The sequence below is a fragment of the Babylonia areolata genome, chromosome 26 (genome assembly GCF_041734735.1).
Source record: "Babylonia areolata isolate BAREFJ2019XMU chromosome 26, ASM4173473v1, whole genome shotgun sequence".
Lineage (NCBI taxonomy): Eukaryota > Metazoa > Mollusca > Gastropoda > Neogastropoda > Buccinidae > Babylonia > Babylonia areolata.
The window spans coordinates 11,264,905-11,284,904 of record NC_134901.1 but is presented as its reverse complement, the minus strand read 5'-3'; the positions used below and the strand labels follow the sequence as shown (position 1 = coordinate 11,284,904).

At 43.7% G+C, this 20,000-nt stretch overlaps 1 protein-coding gene across 1 annotated transcript in view; it reads right to left on the bottom strand.

Annotated features, from left to right (window-relative positions):
• Nucleotides 1-20,000, bottom strand: part of LOC143300822 (protein disulfide-isomerase TMX3-like) — a 137,721-nt gene that overhangs the window by 107,361 nt on the left and 10,360 nt on the right. Inside the window, exons 4-9 of the mRNA XM_076614753.1 lie at nucleotides 18,926-19,089; nucleotides 16,418-16,498; nucleotides 13,840-13,948; nucleotides 12,937-13,011; nucleotides 8,310-8,376; nucleotides 2,732-2,909 (exon numbers count right to left, since the gene is read on the bottom strand). Coding sequence (XP_076470868.1) covers nucleotides 2,732-2,909; nucleotides 8,310-8,376; nucleotides 12,937-13,011; nucleotides 13,840-13,948; nucleotides 16,418-16,498; nucleotides 18,926-19,089 — 674 coding nt within the window. The remainder of the gene's footprint in view (nucleotides 1-2,731; nucleotides 2,910-8,309; nucleotides 8,377-12,936; nucleotides 13,012-13,839; nucleotides 13,949-16,417; nucleotides 16,499-18,925; nucleotides 19,090-20,000) is intronic.

Genomic DNA, 20,000 nt, shown 5'->3' with positions numbered 1-20,000 from the left:
AAACCTTATCCACACAAACTCTTTTATGCACACCTACACACTCACACATATCTGATATTTTACTATTTTCTGCAAGGGACAGTTCTCTTGTTCCTATAGCTTCTTTTGCATGCTTAAAAAAAATTGGATTCTGCAGGTTCTGGAAATTCATTTTTTTCTATTCTGATGTGATGACACTGTGCATGTGTGTGTGTGTGTGTGTGTGTGTGTGTGTGTGTGTGTGTGGTGTGTGTGTGTGCCACTGAGGGCATGGAAGATGAAATAATAGAATAAAAAAACAGAAAAGATAAGAAAGCAAAAAACATTACAGAAACACAAAGAACTCAAAAACACAAAGCAAGCAAATTAAAGCTCTCTTCAATTTTCTTTTTATCAAATATTTCATTCTTTTTTTCCCTTTTCTTAACAATATATACAAACATAGCACTAAACAAATACAAATACAATGCATGACAGGAGGCCGTGAACTTTTTTTTTATCTTTTTTTTTTTTTTTTTACAATAAAATACACAAACACAGCAGTAAGCAATATAGATACAGTGCATGATATTATAAGTATGCGTGAACTTTTTTTTTTTTCTTTTTTTTTTTGGACAATATACACAAAAAAGTACTGAACAATACAGATAGCGCATGATATTTCAAGGACATGTGAATTTGTTTTTCAACAATATAATCAAACTCAAACATGGTACTAAAAATAAAAAAAGTACAAATAGTGCATGACATTAGAGGGACATATGAACTTTTTTTCTATTACAATAAACACAAACATAGCATGAAACAATACAGACACAATGCATAACATCAGAAGGAAGTGAGATTTTTTTTTCCTTTTTTTTTTTTTTTTTTTTCATTATACACAAACATAGCATTAAACAATGCAAATACAATGCACAACAGAAGGACACATGAACTTTCTTTTCTCTTCTTCTTCTTTCATTTTCTTAATACACACAAACATAGCACAAAATGATTCAGATTCAATGCATGGCTTTACAATAGAAGGACATGTGGATATTTATCTATTTTCCAACATCCACAAACATAGCACTCAACTTCTTCTTCTTCTTCTGCATTCATGGGCTGCAACTCCCACGTTCACTCGCATGTACACAAGTGGGCTTTTACGTGCATGACCGTTTTTATGTAGGCAGCCATACTCCGCTTTCGGGGGTGTGCATGCTGGGTATGTTCTTGTTTCCATAACCCACCGAACGCTGACATGGATTGCAGGATCTTTAACGTGCGCATTTGTTCTTCTGCATACATTTACACACGAAGGGGGTTCAGGCACTAGCAGGTCTGCACACATGTTGACCTGGGAGATCGGAAAAATCTCCACCCTTTACCCACCAGGCGCCGTCACCGTGATTCGAACCCGGGACCCTCAGATTGAAAGTCCAACGCTTTAACCACTCGGCATAGCACTCAACAAACACACATACACAGCATGACATCAGAAGGACCTGTGAACAAAAGCAAAAGCAAGACAGGAAAACAAGGCAACTTTGTTTGAAGGACAATGATTAATAAACTGAGAGAGAAAAAAATGACAGGGTGATAAAGTCACATATTTTCACTGCCGTTGATATTCTTTTGTTCTGTCATTCCACTAGATTGGTTGCTGGATTGGTGGCCATTGTGTGTGTGTGGGGGGGGGGGGGGCGGGGGGGGGGGGGGGTTGGGGGGAGGTGGGAGGGGTGTAGATATGTGTGTGTGAGTTTGTGTTTGTGTCTGTCTGTGTGTATGCGCCTGCATGTGTGTGTGTGAGTGAGTGAGTGAGTGTGTGTGTGTGTGTGTGTGTGTGTGTGTGTGTGTGTGTGTGTGTGTGTGTGTGTGTGTGTTGCAGGAATGAACATGTGACCTTTCCACACCCCGACCCCACCCCCACCCCCCACCGCCTCCACCTCCTCCCCAAACCACTCTCCCACCCTCCCCATGCCCATCTGTTGCAACTGGAAGAGAGAAGGGACATTCCTGAGCAGTTACATGACAGTAGTGAAGAGACCAGTCACAACCATTCCCTTCCCTTGTTGCAGAAAATGTACAACACAAACACAATTTGCACCGTCAACCCAGGACACCGTGTCAGCTCTGAAGAGAGATAACTGTGACTGAGCCAATACTGGTCAAGTGCACTCAAATTACTTCCCTTCCCTGAGCTGACAAAGGTATGGGGAACTGTGAAGGAGTTTTCACACACACACACACACACACACACACACGTACAAACACACCACCCCACCCCCCGCAAACACACATGATACCCTCAAACACCCCCTCCATACACATTCTCAAACACACAAGAACAACACCCACACACATCCACACCCACAAAATACACCCCTCCACACACACACACACACACACACACACACACACATACACCATCATTCCCACCCACACCCACCCACACACCCCACACGCAGTACTCAACTGCTACTGACATCCATACTGAAGCAGATGGCGGGGTTAATGATGGCCCACATTCCCACACAACACCTCATAACCTCCCTCCACACACACACACACACACCCCCAACAACCACCCACAACACTGACTGATCACCATCCTGACATGGACAGAGTGATCGTCAATGACCATCATCCACCACACACACACACACATGTGCATACTCACACACACAAATTGAAAAGACATTAACAAAACAACAACAACAACAACAGCAAACGGACACCCCCACAAGACAAAAGCAAAAGCACTGACCGGTTGTTGACGTCCATCCTGACGTGGACGGAGGGGTCAATGACCACCAGGACCAGGTACTTCTTGCTGTCCACCAGCTGGAACAGGGTTCTGGCGCTGGCCTCGGGGAACGCCGTGTGTCGCTCGCTCCTCATCCATGTCTCTATGCTGTCCTTGCTCACCTCCTCGTTCTCTCGTGCTGCAAGCACAGTCATCACTAATAATACCTGAAGGCTGGGGTTAACTCACTCCTCATCCATGTCTCTATGCTGTCCTTGCTCACCTCCTCGTTCTCTCGTGCTGCAAGCACAGTCATCACTAATAATACCTGAAGGCTGGGGTTAACTCATTCCTCATCCATGTCTCTATGTTGTCCTTGCTCACCTCCTCGTTCTCTCGTGCTGCAAGCACAGTCATCACTAATAATACCTGAAGGCTGGGGTTAACTCATTCCTCATCCACATTTCCATGCTGTCTTTGCTCACCTCCTCGTTCTCTCGTGCTGCAAGCACAGTCATCACTAATAATACCTGAAGGCTGGGGTTAACTCATTCCTCATCCAAGTCTCTATGTTGTCCTTGCTCACCTCCTCGTTCTCTCGTGCTGCAAGCACAGTCATCACTAATAATACCTGAAGGCTGGGGTTAACTCACTCCTCATCCAAGTCTCTATGCTGTCCTTGCTCACCTCCTCGTTCTCTCGTGCTGCAAGCACAGTCATCACTAATAATACCTGAAGGCTGGGGTTAACTCACTCCTCATCCAAGTCTCTATGTTGTCCTTGCTCACCTCCTCGTTCTCTCGTGCTGCAAGCACAGTCATCACTAATAATACCTGAAGGCTGGGGTTAACTCACTCCTCATCCAAGTCTCTATGTTGTCCTTGCTCACCTCCTCGTTCTCTCGTGCTGCAAGCACAGTCATCACTAATAATACCTGAAGGCTGGGGTTAACTCACTCCTCATCCAAGTCTCTATGTTGTCCTTGCTCACCTCCTCGTTCTCTCGTGCTGCAAGCACAGTCATCACTAATAATACCTGAAGGCTGGGGTTAACTCACTCCTCATCCACATCTCCATGCTGGCCTTGCTCACCTCCTCGTTCTCTCGTGCTGCAAGCACAGTCATCACTAATAATACCTGAAGGCTGGGGTTAACTCACTCCTCATCCAAGTCTCTATGTTGTCCTTGCTCACCTCCTCGTTCTCTCGTGCTGCAAGCACAGTCATCACTAATAATACCTGAAGGCTGGGGTTAACTCACTCCTCATCCACGTCTCTATGTTGTCCTTGCTCACCTCCTCGTTCTCTCATGCTGCAAGCACAGTCATCACTAATAATACCTGAAGGCTGGGGTTAACTCATTCCTCATCCAAGTCTCTATGTTGTCCTTGCTCACCTCCTCGTTCTCTCGTGCTGCAAGCACAGTCATCACTAATAATACCTGAAGGCTGGGGTTAACTCATTCCTCATCCAAGTTTCTATGTTGTCCTTGCTCACCTCCTCGTTCTCTCGTGCTGCAAGCACAGTCATCACTAATAATACCTGAAGGCTGGGGTTAACTCACTCCAGACAAAGGACCCCAATCAGGGTTTCAGATAGTTTTGAATTTTTGGAGTGGCATCTAATCTGCATGATGCTATGAGCTAAGAATATCTTAACTGATCTTTCCACTCACCACTGCGACCAATAAATGCAGTGGGTGTTGCTGTGCTCGCAAACAGGAGTGCTATTTTCACGATGACTGGTTCACATGAACAGTGCGTGTCGGCAATGGCGTCTGACCCCGTTTCGTCTCAGTCACAAGGCAGACAACAGAATTAGACAAAGGGGCCCTATCATGGCTACGTAACATTCTGAATCTAATCTTTTTCAAACTCTGTGTGCTTTCCTGGATTCGTTTACAAATCATCAGGATAAGCAAATTTCAAACTAAATATATGGATACTTTCATGATCTCACTGTTTCATAGCATGAGAAGGGAGAAAGTTTTATATTTTGCCCCCAACTAACTCACTATTTTTCTGAACAGTCTGGAAGTTTTCAGTTCATAAATTCTAACATTTGTTTTTTTGGCGATTTTATTTCTTACGCATACAAATGGGTCATCTGTGGGGAAAGTCAGGGGAGTTAACTGGCAGAACTAAGTGAGTTAAACATCCCTTCGCCTTTTACAGCCTTAGGGCAGTGGTTTCACATCCACTGTGTCTAGGGCTAGGCAAAGGAAGGCACTGATTTCACATCCACTGTGTCTAGGGCCAGGTGAAGGAAGGCAGTGATTTCACATCCACTGTGTCTAGGGCCAGGTGAAGGAAGGCAGTGATTTCACATCCACTGTGTCCAGGGCCAGGCAAAGAAAGACAGTGATTTCACATCCACTGTGTCTAGGGCCAGGCAAAGGAAGGCAGTGATTTCACATCCACTGTGTCTAGGACTAGGCAAAGGAAGGCAGTGATTTCACATCCACTGTGTCTAGGGCCAGGCAAAGGAAGGCAGTGATTTCACATCCACTGTGTCTAGGACTAGGCAAAGGAAGGCAGTGATTTCACATCCACTGTGTCTAGGGCTAGGCAAAGGAAAGCAGTGATTTCACATCTGCTGTGTCTAGGACCAGGCGAAGGAAGGCAGGGCCTTCACATCCACTGTGTCTAGGACCAGGCGAAGGAAGGCAGGGCCCAATCCTTTCCTCTCCGGCGCCGTTTTAACCTTCCTCACCTGAAGTCAGGTACCAATTCACACCAGGGTGGAGTGAGGAAATCAAAGTAGAGTGCCTTTCCCAAGGACACAACACCACGCCGAAACGGGGCTTTGATCCCTAATCACTTGGTCAACACTGGATCAGAAATCTAACATGAACCTCAAACCCTGATCACTGGTCAACACTGGATCAGAAATCTAACATGAACCTCAAACCCTAATCACTTGGTCAACACTGGATCAGAAATCTAACATGAACCTCAAACCCTGATCACTGGTCAACACTGGATCAGAAAATCTAACATGAACCTCAAACTGTGATCACTGGTAAACACTGGATCAGAAATCTAACATGAACCTCAAACCCTGATCACTGGTAAACACTGGATCAGAAATCTAACATGAACCTCAAACCGTGATCACTGGTCAACACTGGATCAGAAATCTAACATGAACCTCAAACTGTGATCACTGGTCAACACTGGATCAGAAATCTAACATGAACCTCAAACCCTGATCACTTGGTCAACACTGGATCAGAAATCTAACATGAACCTCAAACCCTAATCACTTGGTCAACACTGGATCAGAAAATCTAACATGAACCTCAAACCCTGATCACTGGTCAACACTGGATCAGAAATCTAACATGAACCTCAAACCCTAATCACTTGGTCAACACTGGATCAGAAATCTAACATGAACCTCAAACCCTGATCACTGGTCAACACTGGATCAGAAATCTAACATGAACCTCAAACCCTAATCACTTGGTCAACACTGGATCAGAAATCTAACATGAACCTCAAACCCTGATCACTTGGTCAACACTGGATCAGAAAATCTAACATGAACCTCAAACCCTAATCACTTGGTCAACACTGGATCAGAAATCTAACATGAACCTCAAACCCTGATCACTGGTCAACACTGGATCAGAAATCTAACATGAACCTCAAACCGTGATCACTGGTCAACACTGGATCAGAAATCTAACATGAACCTCAAACCGTGATCACTGGTCAACACTGGATCAGAAATCTAACATCAGCCTCAAACCCTGATCACTGGTCAACACTGGATCAGAAATCTAACACCTGATTCTATGGCGCCTCTTTGACAATGAAAAAAAAAATAATAATAACAATAATAGTAATGAAGATCACGCCTCATCCATTATCTCTGTGCTGACTTTTGACACCCTGCCATTCTCAATGGATGCTAGCAAAAAAATAATAACGATGATGATGATGATGACTACTCATCCAAGTCTCTCTGCCATATTCCGACAACTCATAGCTCATAGTTCTCACTGGATAATAACAATAACAACAATAATAATGAGGGTGGGTGTACAGGGGAGGGCACGATGGATACTTCTCTGCAGCCATGTGTATGTGTGTCTCACTGTCTGTGAGTGTTTATACATGCAAAAACGGGAGAGAGGGTAGACATGTATTTGTATTTGTATTTGTATTTCTTTTTATCACAACAGATTTCTCTGTGTGAAATTCAGGCTGCTCTCCCCAGGGAGAGCGCGTCGCTACACTACAGCGCCACCCATTTTTTTTGTATTTTTTCCTGCGTGCAGTTTTATTGGTTTTTCCTATCGCAGTGGATTTTTCCAAAGAATTTTGCCGGGAACAACCCTTTTGTTGCCGTGGGTTCTTTTACGTGCGCTAAGTGCATGCTGCACACGGGACCTCGGTTTATCGTCTCATCCGAATGACTAGCGTCCAGACCACCACTCAAGGTCTAGTGGAGGGGGAGAAAATATCGGCGGCTGAGCCGTGATTCGAACCAGCGCACTCAGATTCTCTCGCTTCCTAGGCGGACGCGTTACCTCTAAGCCATCACTCAACATGTGTATGTTTATGTGCATGCAAATGTGTGCACACACACACACCTACAAATGCAAGCATGTGTGTGGCATGTATGGGCACAAGGTTCCGGAGGGGTGGGATGGGGAGGTGTGGGGGGATTACTACATGTTCATTATCTTAGCTGCAGCTTTAGCTTTGTTTATTTTTAGACTTTTCAGATGCTGGTGGTGAGCCTTAGAAAGTTACATTTTTCTTACCTGAATGTTGTTCTTTTTATCTTGGCTGATGATTGATATGCACACAGCATAAAAATTGCTGTCATCTCAGCAGTTTAATTATGTGTGTGTCTGTGCGTGTGTGTTAGTGTGAGTGTTGGAGTGTAACAGTTGTAGTATTGATAGTATGTTACTTTGTGAGTTTTATGCATTGTGTTTTTATAATATTAATGATTCTGTTTTATGTTTCCGCTACTTTTTATATGCTTTCTTGTTTGACTTTAGGTACTGGATTGTAAAGCGCTTAGAGCTTGCTTATGCTTGTATTATAGCGCTATATAAAAATACAATATTATTATCCAAGTAAGTGTAAACCAGCTATTCATTTATTTCTTCACCACTTATCTGTTGAAAGCATTTGAATGAGCCCAAAGAATTTTTTTTTTCATTTTAATTATTTGAAGCAGACAATAAAGTCTTTTGAAATGAATTAAATCCAATTCATATTGCGCTCTACCTCCATAGCACTGGGGCCCAGTGAACTAACAAACAAGGTTCTATTGTAGCATGCATTTAATGCACATAAAATAACTCACAGCAACAAACCTAAGACAGAGAAATAAGGGGAAAAAATATATATATATATATATTTTTTTTTAATATATACATATGGGTGGCGCTACACTGAAGCGACAGACTCTCCCTGGGGAGAGCAGCCTGAAAGAAATCTGTTGTGACAAAAAGCATTACAATACAATACGCACATGAGAAATACTTATATCACTTAAAGCAGAAAAACGTAAAAGTTGAAGTATATAAATGAATATATATGACAGGAAAAAAAAATTAAAGAGAAAGCAGTTACTCACGCAGATATTCATAGAAGACTTTGTCCTTGAAAACCAGGATTGCTGGTTCACGCTCCGTCCGTAAGTCCTGTCCAAAAACACTTCGCAAAATCATCACCACCACAGCTGAAAATTATCTTATTTCACAGTTTTGAAAATACTAATAATTTAGATCCCACAGCATTTTTCAGCCATACAGGCACTGAACTCATGCCATACAGGCACTGAACTCATGCCATACAAGCACTGAACACTGAACTCATGCCATACAAGCACTGAACTCATGCCATACAGGCACTGAACTCATGCCATACAAGCACTGAACACTGAACTCATGCCATACAAGCACTGAACTCATGCCATACAGGCACTGAACTCATGCCATACAAGCACTGAACACTGAACTCATGCCATACAGGCACTGAACTCATGCCATACAAGCATGCCATACAGGCACTGAACTCATGCCATACAGGCACTGAACTCATGCCATACAAGCACTGAACTCATATCCACTGTGTGGGGCCCAACCCTCTCCTGCTGCTGTTTATACTGTCCCCGACCAGTCAGGTACCCGTTCACACCCAGGTGGAGAGAGATACTGTCCCCGACCAGTCAGGTACCCGTTCACACCCGGGTGGAGAGAGATACTTTCCCCGACCAGTCAGGTACCCGTTCACACCCGGGTGGAGAGAGATACTGTCCCCGACCAGTCAGGTACCCATTCACACCCGGGTGGAGAGAGATACTTTCCCCGACCAGTCAGGTACCCGTTCACACCCAGGTGGAGAGATACTTTCCCCGACCAGTCAGGTACCCGTTCCACACCCAGGTGGAGAGAGATACTGTCCCCGACCAGTCACGTACTCGTTCACACCCGGGTGGAGAGAGATACTTTCCCCGACCAGTGAGGTACCCGTTCACACCCAGGTGGAGAGAGATACTGTCCCCGACCAGTCAGGTACCCGTTCACACCCGGGTGGAGAGAGATAGTTTCCCGACAGTCAGGTACCGTTCACCCCAGGGTGGAGAGAGATACTTTTCTCGACCAGTCAGGTACCGTTCACACCAGGTGGAGAGAGATACTTTCCCGACCTGTAGGTACCGTTCACACGGGTGGATGAGAGAGTACTTTCCCTGACGTCGGGTACTTTTTACCTGGGTGGATGAGATCACTTTCACACAGTCGGTACCACTTTACACGGGGTGGGGTGTACTTTCCCGACCAGTACAGTGTAACTCGTTAATTCTGGAGTTGGAGAGTGATATTTTCCTGTTATGTCAGGTACTTTCAATCTCTGGTAGGAGAGAAGATTAAGGTTACTTGTATGGCCGACATATAATACCAATTATACCCCAAAGGTGTGAAGAGCTATTCATTTTCTCCCACCACTTATCCTGTTGACAGCCTTGTGAATGAGCAGAATTTTTTCATTTAATATTAAGTAAAATTCAACTTGAGAGATAATCCATTATATTCCCGACCCATCATGGACCCGTGACTAACCACAGGTGCAGTAGCAGATACTTCACAAATATCAGACCCGTTAACAGGGGGAGAAGAATACTATTCTACAGTATATTTTTTTTATTCAACATGGGTGGCGACTGAAGGAAGACTTTCCCCGAAGCAGGTCGATTTCACACCAGGTCGGTGAAGATACTATCAAGACCAGTCAGGTACTTCACTACCGGTTGGGAGATAAAGATATTTCGACAGAAAAATTAAGAAACGTTCACACGCGTATATAGAAGACTTTTCCGAACCAGTATTGGTTACCCTTCCCGTAAGCGTGTCAAAAACTTTCCACACCACTCACGTGTATCCATTTCACCAGGTGAAAGTAATACTGATCCCATCGACAGTCAGAACTCATTACACCGGGAACATGATACTTCCGCCATACAGGCACTAACCATCCACACGGGGGGAAATCTTCCCATACAAGCATGACCGCTCACCCAGGTGGAGAGAGATACTTTCCCCGACCAGTCAGGTACCCGTTCACACCCAGGTGGAGAGAGATACTTTCCCTGACCAGTCAGGTACCCGTTCACACCCAGGTGGAGAGAGATACTTTCCCCGACCAGTCAGGTACCCGTTCACACCCAGGTGGAGAGAGATACTTTCCCCGACCAGTCAGGTACCCATTCACACCCGGGTGGAGAGAGAAAAACGGGGAGTAAAGTGCCTATCCCCAGGATACAACACTGCACCGAAATGGAGCCACAAACCCTGATCACTGGTGAACACTGGATCACAAGTCCCAACGCCTAAGGGACTCCGCTAAGGGTTAGTTTAATGACTTCAATAACAAAACAGAAAAAAAGTGGCAGCAAAATTGAAAATCCTGATCATGGGGGAAAGCAGTCTATCAATACATATATCACCACCAACAATGCTACTGCACTATCATCCGTAAGTTATCAAACTATCTGTATAATACAGCACTTAACCCCTTGACTGCTGAACCTAGGTGAAACGAGATCAGTGTGGCATCAACAGTTTAACTCACTCCAAACGATGGAACGCTATAGTGTTCCCGACATTAGGTAGCGTTCTGGACAATTAAATTTTTTTTCCACGTTTTCCTCATGGGGTAGCATAAAAATCGCAGCTACATCGGGCATTGCGAACATGTCAAGGGTCAAATGGAAAGTTTCTTCATGAGGTTCCATAACTATACACTCGCTGGCCAGCCATTGACCTTGGTACCACACATGACAAGTTATTCTGCATACGTATCAAAAATTGTGTCGCAGACGATACCAGTGGAAATTTTTTGAGCAAACTAGATCGCAACAGTGGCTTTTCACTGCTGCTGAAGTGACTGAAATGCTTCAAACAGAAGGTTATGACATCGACGAGGATGATGAAGACATTGAATAAAGCATGTGCAGTGAAGAAAGTTACCAAGCAAGAAGATACTGACAGTGACTCAGCTTCTGAGGGCTGTGAAGAGAGGGAGGGGGGTGGGCATACACGCGACATGAGGAGAGGGGTCAGTGGGTCAAGTACAGGGAGTTTCATTCAGTTACTCTGTGTTTTGTATTTTTTGTGATTTTTTTCCTAACCCTAACAAATGGGTCATCTGTCAGGGAAAGCAAGGGAGAAAACTATTCATCCGGTGTGAGTTAAAAGTGCAAGAAATACTTCTTGTGTACTTTTAAGTGGTGTTATTCATTTTGCTGAACAAAAAGGAACACAGTCCCCGGAGAAAGGAGTTCAAATAAAGAATGGTGACCAACACCCTGACCTGTAGCCTCAATCTTTCCTCCGGCAAAGCCTTCCACTGATGACAGTATTGGTCAGCAGCAGTCACAGGGTTAACAGTGGGCACAGACAATGACAGCACTTTCACACCAGTGATTCACATGCAGGCATAATTCATTCACATGGATGAAAGACAACACTGTTCGAGGTTTGTTTTTTTTAAATACATAAAAACAGAAAGCTAGAGAGACCGTTGAGGGAAAAAGAGAGGGTTGGAGACTTATGTGGAAAAGGTACAGGTTTCAAAGCCTGACTTGAAGAAAGAGCCGAGTGCAGAGATCTGACAAAGCAGAAGGGGGAGCTCCTTCCACCTGTAAGGTCCAGAGAAAGACAAAGAGCGACAGTCAACTGTGGAGCGTCTGAATCTGGGACGCACCAAACAGGGCACATCTGAAGCTGACTGCAGATAATCCAGGCTGTGAGGGCAGTGGTCACTACAGGCTGTGAGGACAGTGGTCACTACAGGCTGTGAGTACAGTGGTCACTACAGTGATCACTACAGGCTGTGAGTACAATGGTCACAACAGTGATCACTACAGGCTGTGAGTACAGTGGTCACAACAGTGATCACTACAGGCTGTGAGTACAGTGGTCACTACAGGCTGTGAGTACAGTGGTCACTACAGGCTCTCAGTACAGTGGTCACTACAGGCTGAGTACAGTGGTCACTACAGGCTCTCAGTACAGTGGTCACTACAGGCTGTCAGTACAGTGGTCACTACAGGCTGAGGACAGTGGTCACTACAGGCTATCAGTACAGTGGTCACTACAGGCTGTCAGTACAGTGGTCACTACAGGCTGTGAGTACAGTGGTCACTACAGGCTCTCAGTACAGTGGTCACTACAGGCTCTCAGTACAGTGGTCACTACAGGCTGTGTCACTACAGGCTCTCAGTACAGTGGTCACTACAGGCTGTGTCACTACAGGCTCTCAGTACAGTGGTCACTACAGGCTGTGTCACTACAGGCTCTCAGTACAGTGGTCACTACAGGCTGTGTCACTACAGGCTCTCAGTACAGTGGTCACTACAGGCTGTGAGTACAGTGGTCACTACAGGCTCTCAGTACAGTGGTCACTACAGGCTGTCACCTACTCATAACCACACCACCTTGAGAGCCTACCATATGTGGTGTGTATAAAAACATTAACCTGACTGGAAATAAAATAAATAAAATAAAATAAATAAACAAGTAACTGCATCAAAATATAATAAATAGATAAAAAGATTCACCATGCACAATAATCACCAGTGCCCTAACTCAAATGTACATATCAATACTCTAACAAAATGTCTTCAGTCACTGACACGTGTGATGGGGACGTTAAACAAATTCCTCCTCCTCCTCCTCCTCACCTGTGCCATTCTGACTCACCTCCACAACACGTTTCTTCCCGCCGTAGAAGCTGCCTTGGATAAGCATGGAATCAGCAGCAGCGTAGTATTTTTCCTGAAAATGTTCACCAGACTTATCCTGAAAACAGTTGTTATACTTCCTTTGAGACTATTTTGCACTCAACTGCTGTGTCCATTCCATTCACGCATTAACCATTCGTTTCACACAGATACCATACACACTCAAAACAGCCATCCACAAACACATAAACACACAACCTAACTCAGAGGATGTTTGGCAAAATAAGTGTGTCTTGAGACTGACTTTAAATACACATGGCAAAATGAGTGTGGCTTGAGACTAACTTTAAATACACATGGCAAAATAAGTGTGTCTTGAGACCAACTTTAAAAACACATGGCAAAATAAGTGTGTCTTGAGACTGACTTTAAATTCTTTCAAAAACAAGGAGACTCAGACAACAGACTTTTTTCCTTTTCTTTTCCTTTATTTTCTTTCTTTTGCTGCCCCATCATCCGCATCACTTCAGTGGCTTTACTCCCACACACCGCTCATTCCAAGTCCTTCATACACAGTCATACCCACGCACCACCACTACAGAAACTTACATGTGTGGGGGGGGGGGAGGGGTGTGGGTGGGGGGGAGGAGTATTTTGGGAAGGTGGGTATGCAAAATTTTAAAATCCCTGCAACTTATGAATAATATAACTTCTGCTCAGTGGTTATCAGTGTTATGTACACTCTTTGAACTAGGTTCTACTGCTTTTTGATGGAAACTGACTGGGTATTTTTGAGATTTTGATTACATATTCTGGTGATTTTGATCACCTTGATGTGGAATTTGATTACACAATTTGATTACATGTTTTCTTGTCAAATATAAATTTCACTGCATGGGAAAAAAAACAGAAAAAAACTTACATAGAGCCCACTCTGCTGCTCACCGACGTAGATAAAGAAGACTTCATCGCTGTGCAGACTCTTGGTCTCCAGGAACTTCCCTGTGCTGCTCAGCCACTGCACGGGGGGTCTGCAACAACAGTTTCACTTTCAGTTTCCGGGAACTTCCCTGTCTACTCAGCCACTGCACGGGGGGTCTGCAACAACAGTTTCACTTTCAGTTTCCAGGAACTTCCCTGTGCTGCTCAGCCACTGCACGGGGGGTCTGCAACAACAGTTTCACTTTCAGTTTCCAGGAACTTCCCTGTACTACTCAGCCACTGCACGGGGGGTCTGCAACAACAGTTTCACTTTCAGTTTCCGGGAACTTCCCTGTACTACTCAGCCACTGCACGGGGGGGTCTGCAACAACAGTTTCACTTTCAGTTTCCAGGAACTTCCCTGTGCTGCTCAGCCACTGCATGGAGGGTCTGCAACAACAGTTTCACTTTCAGTTTCCAGGAACTTCCCTGTGCTGCTCAGCCACTGCACAGGGGGGGTCTGCAACAACAGTTTCACTTTCAGTTTCCAGGAACTTCCCTGTACTACTCAGCCACTGCACGGGGAGTCTGCAACAACAGTTTCACTTTCAGTTTCCAGGAGGTGTCACAACAATGCATCCAGATCCATATATATTAAGCTACACCACATCTACTGCATTAAAAAAAATAAATAATAAATCAGATGCAGCAGCAGATGCATGAACTCTGTACAAACCCACTGTGCTGATCAGTCCTTGAGAGCCTATCCTAGGTTTGTGTAAATCATCAACATATAAATCAAATAGAAGATGGAATAAAAAAAAAAAAACAACAAAAAAATTCACTTTAAATCCATTCAAATACACTTAAATATAGTGAAGGAAACGACACGCAGAAGGGAAATGACTGAAATAAAAAGAAGAACGAAATGCGACACGCTCAGCGAACCCGCACAAACCACACATGCACACACATTGACACAAGCATGCAAGTGCACACGCACACTCACACACACACACACACACTCACACACACAGATATATACAACACCAGGGTTTGAATTTAACTCTGGGTTTTTTTTGTGTTTTTTTTAGTGCCAGTCAGGCATTCTGGACAAAACATTTGAGTGTTCAATTGTGGTTTTGGGTGCCAGCATAATAAAATATAATGAACCAAGGAAAGTCTTTCTGCCAGGCTTCATTGTACACTGGCGCTTTGATTCGTACTCCTGCTGTTTATTCTTTTTGTCATCCTGAGCTTTCATCATTGTTTCGGGAGCCTTTCTTTTAACATTCAAAATGGGAAACATTGTAAGTCGCTAATGACGGGACGCAATAGCCGAGTGGTTAAAGCGTTGGACTGTCAATCTGAGGGTCCCGCGTTCGAATCACAGGTGACGGCGCCTTGTGGGTAAAGGGTGGTGATTTTTACGATCTCCCAGGTCAACATATGTGCAGACCTGCTAGTGCCTGAACCCCCTTCGTGTGTATATGCAAGCAGAAGATCAAATACACACATTAAAGATCCTGTAATCCATGTCAGCGTTCGGTGGGTTATGGAAACAAGAACATACCCAGCATGCACACCCCCAAAAACGGAGTATGGCTGCCTACATGGCGGGGTAAAAACGGTCATACACGTAAAAGCCCACTCGTGTGCATGCGAGTGAACGCAAAAGAAGAAGAAGAAGTCGCTAATGCGCCATGAATGTCAACATCTGACTGCACACAAGCAAAGGTGCTGCTCCGTGACACAAGCTGCAGCAGACGACACTTTACATTTCGATCGACCGTGTTCGAGCTTACTTTCTTACTGTGTCTTTTGATTTATTTTCTTTCACCTCTATCAGTTTTTTTTTAGTGCCAACTGGGCACTCTCGACAGAAAATCTACATGCCCGAGCCAACTTTTCATAGCATCTGCACCCGGGCACCCGCTAACTTCGAACCCTGGACACACATGCAACGATTTAGTCTCACAGACAAGAAGGCCCAACTCTCGACTGAAATACTAATGTATCCAGGCCCCACACTACACACTGATGAAAGCACACAAATCCACACACACACACACACACACACACACTGACATACAAGTGATGTGTGTTTGAAAAAATAAAATAATAATAATAATAATAAAAACTAAGAAAAACAGCATCAGTATGTTCAGTTGTGTTGTGTTGTAATATATTGTAGTGTTTGTATTGTACTGTACTGCACTGTATTGTGGTTTTGTAAAGTATCATAATGTATCATTGTATTGTAATGTGTAGTGTAGTGTAGTGTAGTGTAGTGTAGTGTAAGTTTGTTGGCGTTGTGTTGTGTTGTGTTGTATTGTATTGTATTATTTTACAGTACTGTATAGCATTTATCAAATTGTGTCATAATGTATTGTACTGCATTGTGATATACTGTATGGAATCGTATTGTACATCACTGTATTGTGTTAGAATGTATTGTTTTGCATTGCACTGTTATAATGTACTGCGTTGCATTGTATTATTTTGTTTCGTATTGTATTGTAAAGTCAACTATCAGAAAATTCTGTCTCCAACACAACGGCGACGAAACAGAGACTCACTTTTGGGCACGATCCACAAACTGCAGAATGGCGTTCTTTGTCTGATCCCCAGTGTGTGTGTACACGTTGTCTCCCTTGATGCTGCATGGACACACACACACACACACACACAAGTAAGATAAAGACTCCGGAAACTTTTAACATTTCAACACCTGTTGGGGCAAGGAGGCTGACATTAGCAACATATACAACACTTAAGTTACACTATAAACCAGAAACAGTCGAATGAATAGATTCGTTTTGTGGGTAAACAAACAAGAGGCAGGGTGTGCAGGCCCACTTTCAAAGGATTTTTGTTGGAACTAATCATTATTTTTAGAGAGAACTGCATCAGCATGCACAGCTCCATTGCCAGATTTTCCAGGTCACATAAAGGCTCAAATTTAATCATATAAAAATCGCTGTTCAGACGAAAAGATTTTGAACAATTACTATGAGTACTTTTGCAAGTATATAAACTATGTTTGGTTTTATAATTACACAAATTGTTTCCTTTAATCTTCTATGTTTACTCTGAGCCTGTTTCTTGTCAGATCTCTGCCATTCAGTATTTAAAGTGATCTACCGGTATTTAAAATTCAACTCAGCCTCATCTGGATTTGACATTGGAGAGACTTGACGCACCGAATATCACTTTGAAGCATCATTTTATGCACAGCACACATATTTTTCATGTCTTTGTGAAGTTGAGGGAAGGGGAAATCATTGTTTTGGACAACTACCAATGGGATCTATTATATTATATATTCCGTTTCATGGCAAAGGTTTCATGGATAATATGATCTTATTTCTGCCATCTTATTACGCCAGATCTTGATTGAAGAAACATTTATTTTGTTTTGTATGGTTATGAACTTACTGTGTTGCTTTCTTTTAAAATGCTGTAGATGTCTTGAGTTCTAAAGACCTTTTTGACGCCATAGTTTTTGTTGTTTGGTTCAGTGTGTGCAAAGAAAATGGTGATCAAACTCTGCCGAAAAATTGTCCGAAGAAAGGCAGTGCAAACCCAGAAAAGCCAGTTACGTTGGTGGGCTGCCCATGATGTCATATGACCAACTTCTCGCTCTGCAAGCGACGAAAACTCCCCGATGAAACTGGCCTTCACACCCTCCCTATTAACAAAAAAATTTCTGAACAATAATCCTTTCATTGACTCACTTGTGTAAACAAAGTGTGTGTGTGTGTGTGTGTGTGTCTGTGCGTCTGTGTGTCCGTGGTAAACTTTAACATTGACATTTTCTCTGCAAATACTTTGTCAGTTGACACCAAATTAGGTATAAAAATAGGAAAAATTCAGTTCTTTCCAGTCATCTTGTTTAAAACAATATTGCACCTCTGGGATGGGCACAAAAAAATAAAGAATGAAGCCTAATTATATGCAAACTGCATTTACTGTTATATTTATATTTTTTGCATTCTCTAAACTTGGCACTTTGATCTGATATTCTGACCCAACAACAAGAGCAGTCATTATTATCATTTTCTGTTCCAACAGGAACTTCTTTTGCTCAGCATGGAAGTTTTATTTATTTTGCAAATGTTTTTGGTGCAGATAGTAAAAAAGGGAAATTACTCTGTAATTAATGCTAGGGGACTTAATTTGCTTTAAACTGCTCTTTCTGATCTTAAACATTACATTTTGAAATTATACTCAATACATAAAAAGCTTGGATTTTTTTCTTTTTTTAAGTGTATCACATGTGAGTCTTGAAGGCCTTGCCTCTCTTGTTTTCTGTATGTGTTCGTATCTCTTTTTCTTCTCCCTTAATTATGTGCAGAGTCATGTGAGTGCCCCACAGAAGAACTGTTCACCAGATTCTTCCAGGTCTGACACTTGTGTGATAAAGCCTGGGTCTCCCTAGCTTTCCCACCCATTCTGCAATGTTCTCAGTCCAACATACAACAGGGAAAAGGTGGCAGGATGGTTAAAACGCTCATCTGCCAATACAGAAGAGTCCGTGAGGTCTGGGTTTGAATCTCGCTCTCATCCTTTCTCCCAAGTTTGACTGGAAAATCAAACAAAGCATCTGGTCATTCAGGTGAGACGATAAACTGAGGTCCTGTGTGCAGCACACACCTGGTGCACTGAAAAAGAACCTACAGAAACAAGAGTGCTGTCCTCGGGCAAAATTCTGTAAACGGAATCTACTCTGATAGGTTCAAAATAAAATATGCATGCACTCAAGTGACGTAGCGCGTTGGGTTATGCTGCTGGTCAGGCATCCGCCTGGTTGATGTGGTGTAGCGCATACGGATTTGTCCAAACCCAGTGACGTCTCCTTGAGAAACTGAAAGTCAGTCATTTTTGTCTGTCTTTCCTTACCACCCCCCTCCCTCAACAGTTCCTGGGAGCGTTGTTTTAGCAAGGCCATTGGTTCTGTGGATCTTCTCTCCCTCCTCTCCATAAAGTTATGTGAGTGCCACCAGATCCCTCCAGGTTTCTGACTTGTCTCTCTATGTATAGCACAGCATAAACAACAATAAAACAACAACAAAACAACAACTCACAACTTGATGGTGGGGAAGCCCCCTATCTGATAGTGTTTAGCCATGTCCGAGTGCTTGGTGACGTCCACTTTGCCCACACTGACCGAAGTTCCCCTCAGTTTCTTGGCCACCTCCTTGTAGATAGGGTCCAGCCGCTTGCAGTGACCGCACCACGGTGCGTAGAACTGTGCGACAATATGTCCGTGATACAGAACAACAATAAGGATAGATTTCATCAGTGTAATATAAAAAAAATAGCAGTACTTCAACATTGCAGGTGGTTTGAACTGAAGATGATACATTATATTTTTCCACCTGATTTGTCAGGGAATGTTCAAACAGCGAAGGAAAGGACTGGGCACTGCCCGGAAAGCCCTAGACAAAGTGGATGTGAATTCACTGCCCTGATGGTGGTGAAAGGCTATGGGACCGGTAGTACATTTTATCTATAAATGCACTTTAGCAAAACAACCAGGTGACTGAAAGTACATATTGTGCTTTGATTTTTTTTTTTTTTTTTAACACCACAGCATGTAGAACTACAGCAACACGTCTATCAAAGAGAATCAGAGACAACTAAGCCCTCTCTGTGTGTTATGCAACATCACAACTGCTTTAAACACACACACACACACACACACACACACACACACACACACACACACAGGGGAGCAGATGTGTGATCTACACACAAACACAATGTACTGGTTAGGCCTTGAGAATCTGCCAGTAATTTAAAATATAATTAGACCAGCCGCCGTGGCGAAGTGGTTAGCGTCGCGGACTGACGGCTGGGAGGACGCGGGTTCGAATCCCAGTGGAGGTGGGTTTTTCAGCCCGTGGCCGGCTCCTACCCAGAGTTGAGTGTGCTGTGGGCTTAAATGGGGAGACTGGGACCACACAGTCGAGTGTCATCCGCTTCAAGGATGCGTCTTTGGGTGTGTTGCTCTAATTACCTGACCAACACTGCAAGTGTCTGTATCTCTCGGGCCTGGTTAACGCCGGGATATCATTATGACAGGAAGCGTAGAGTACAGCCTTGTCACGCAGTCCCAAACCAAAATGGACCTCTATAGCAACATCGTCATCATCATCG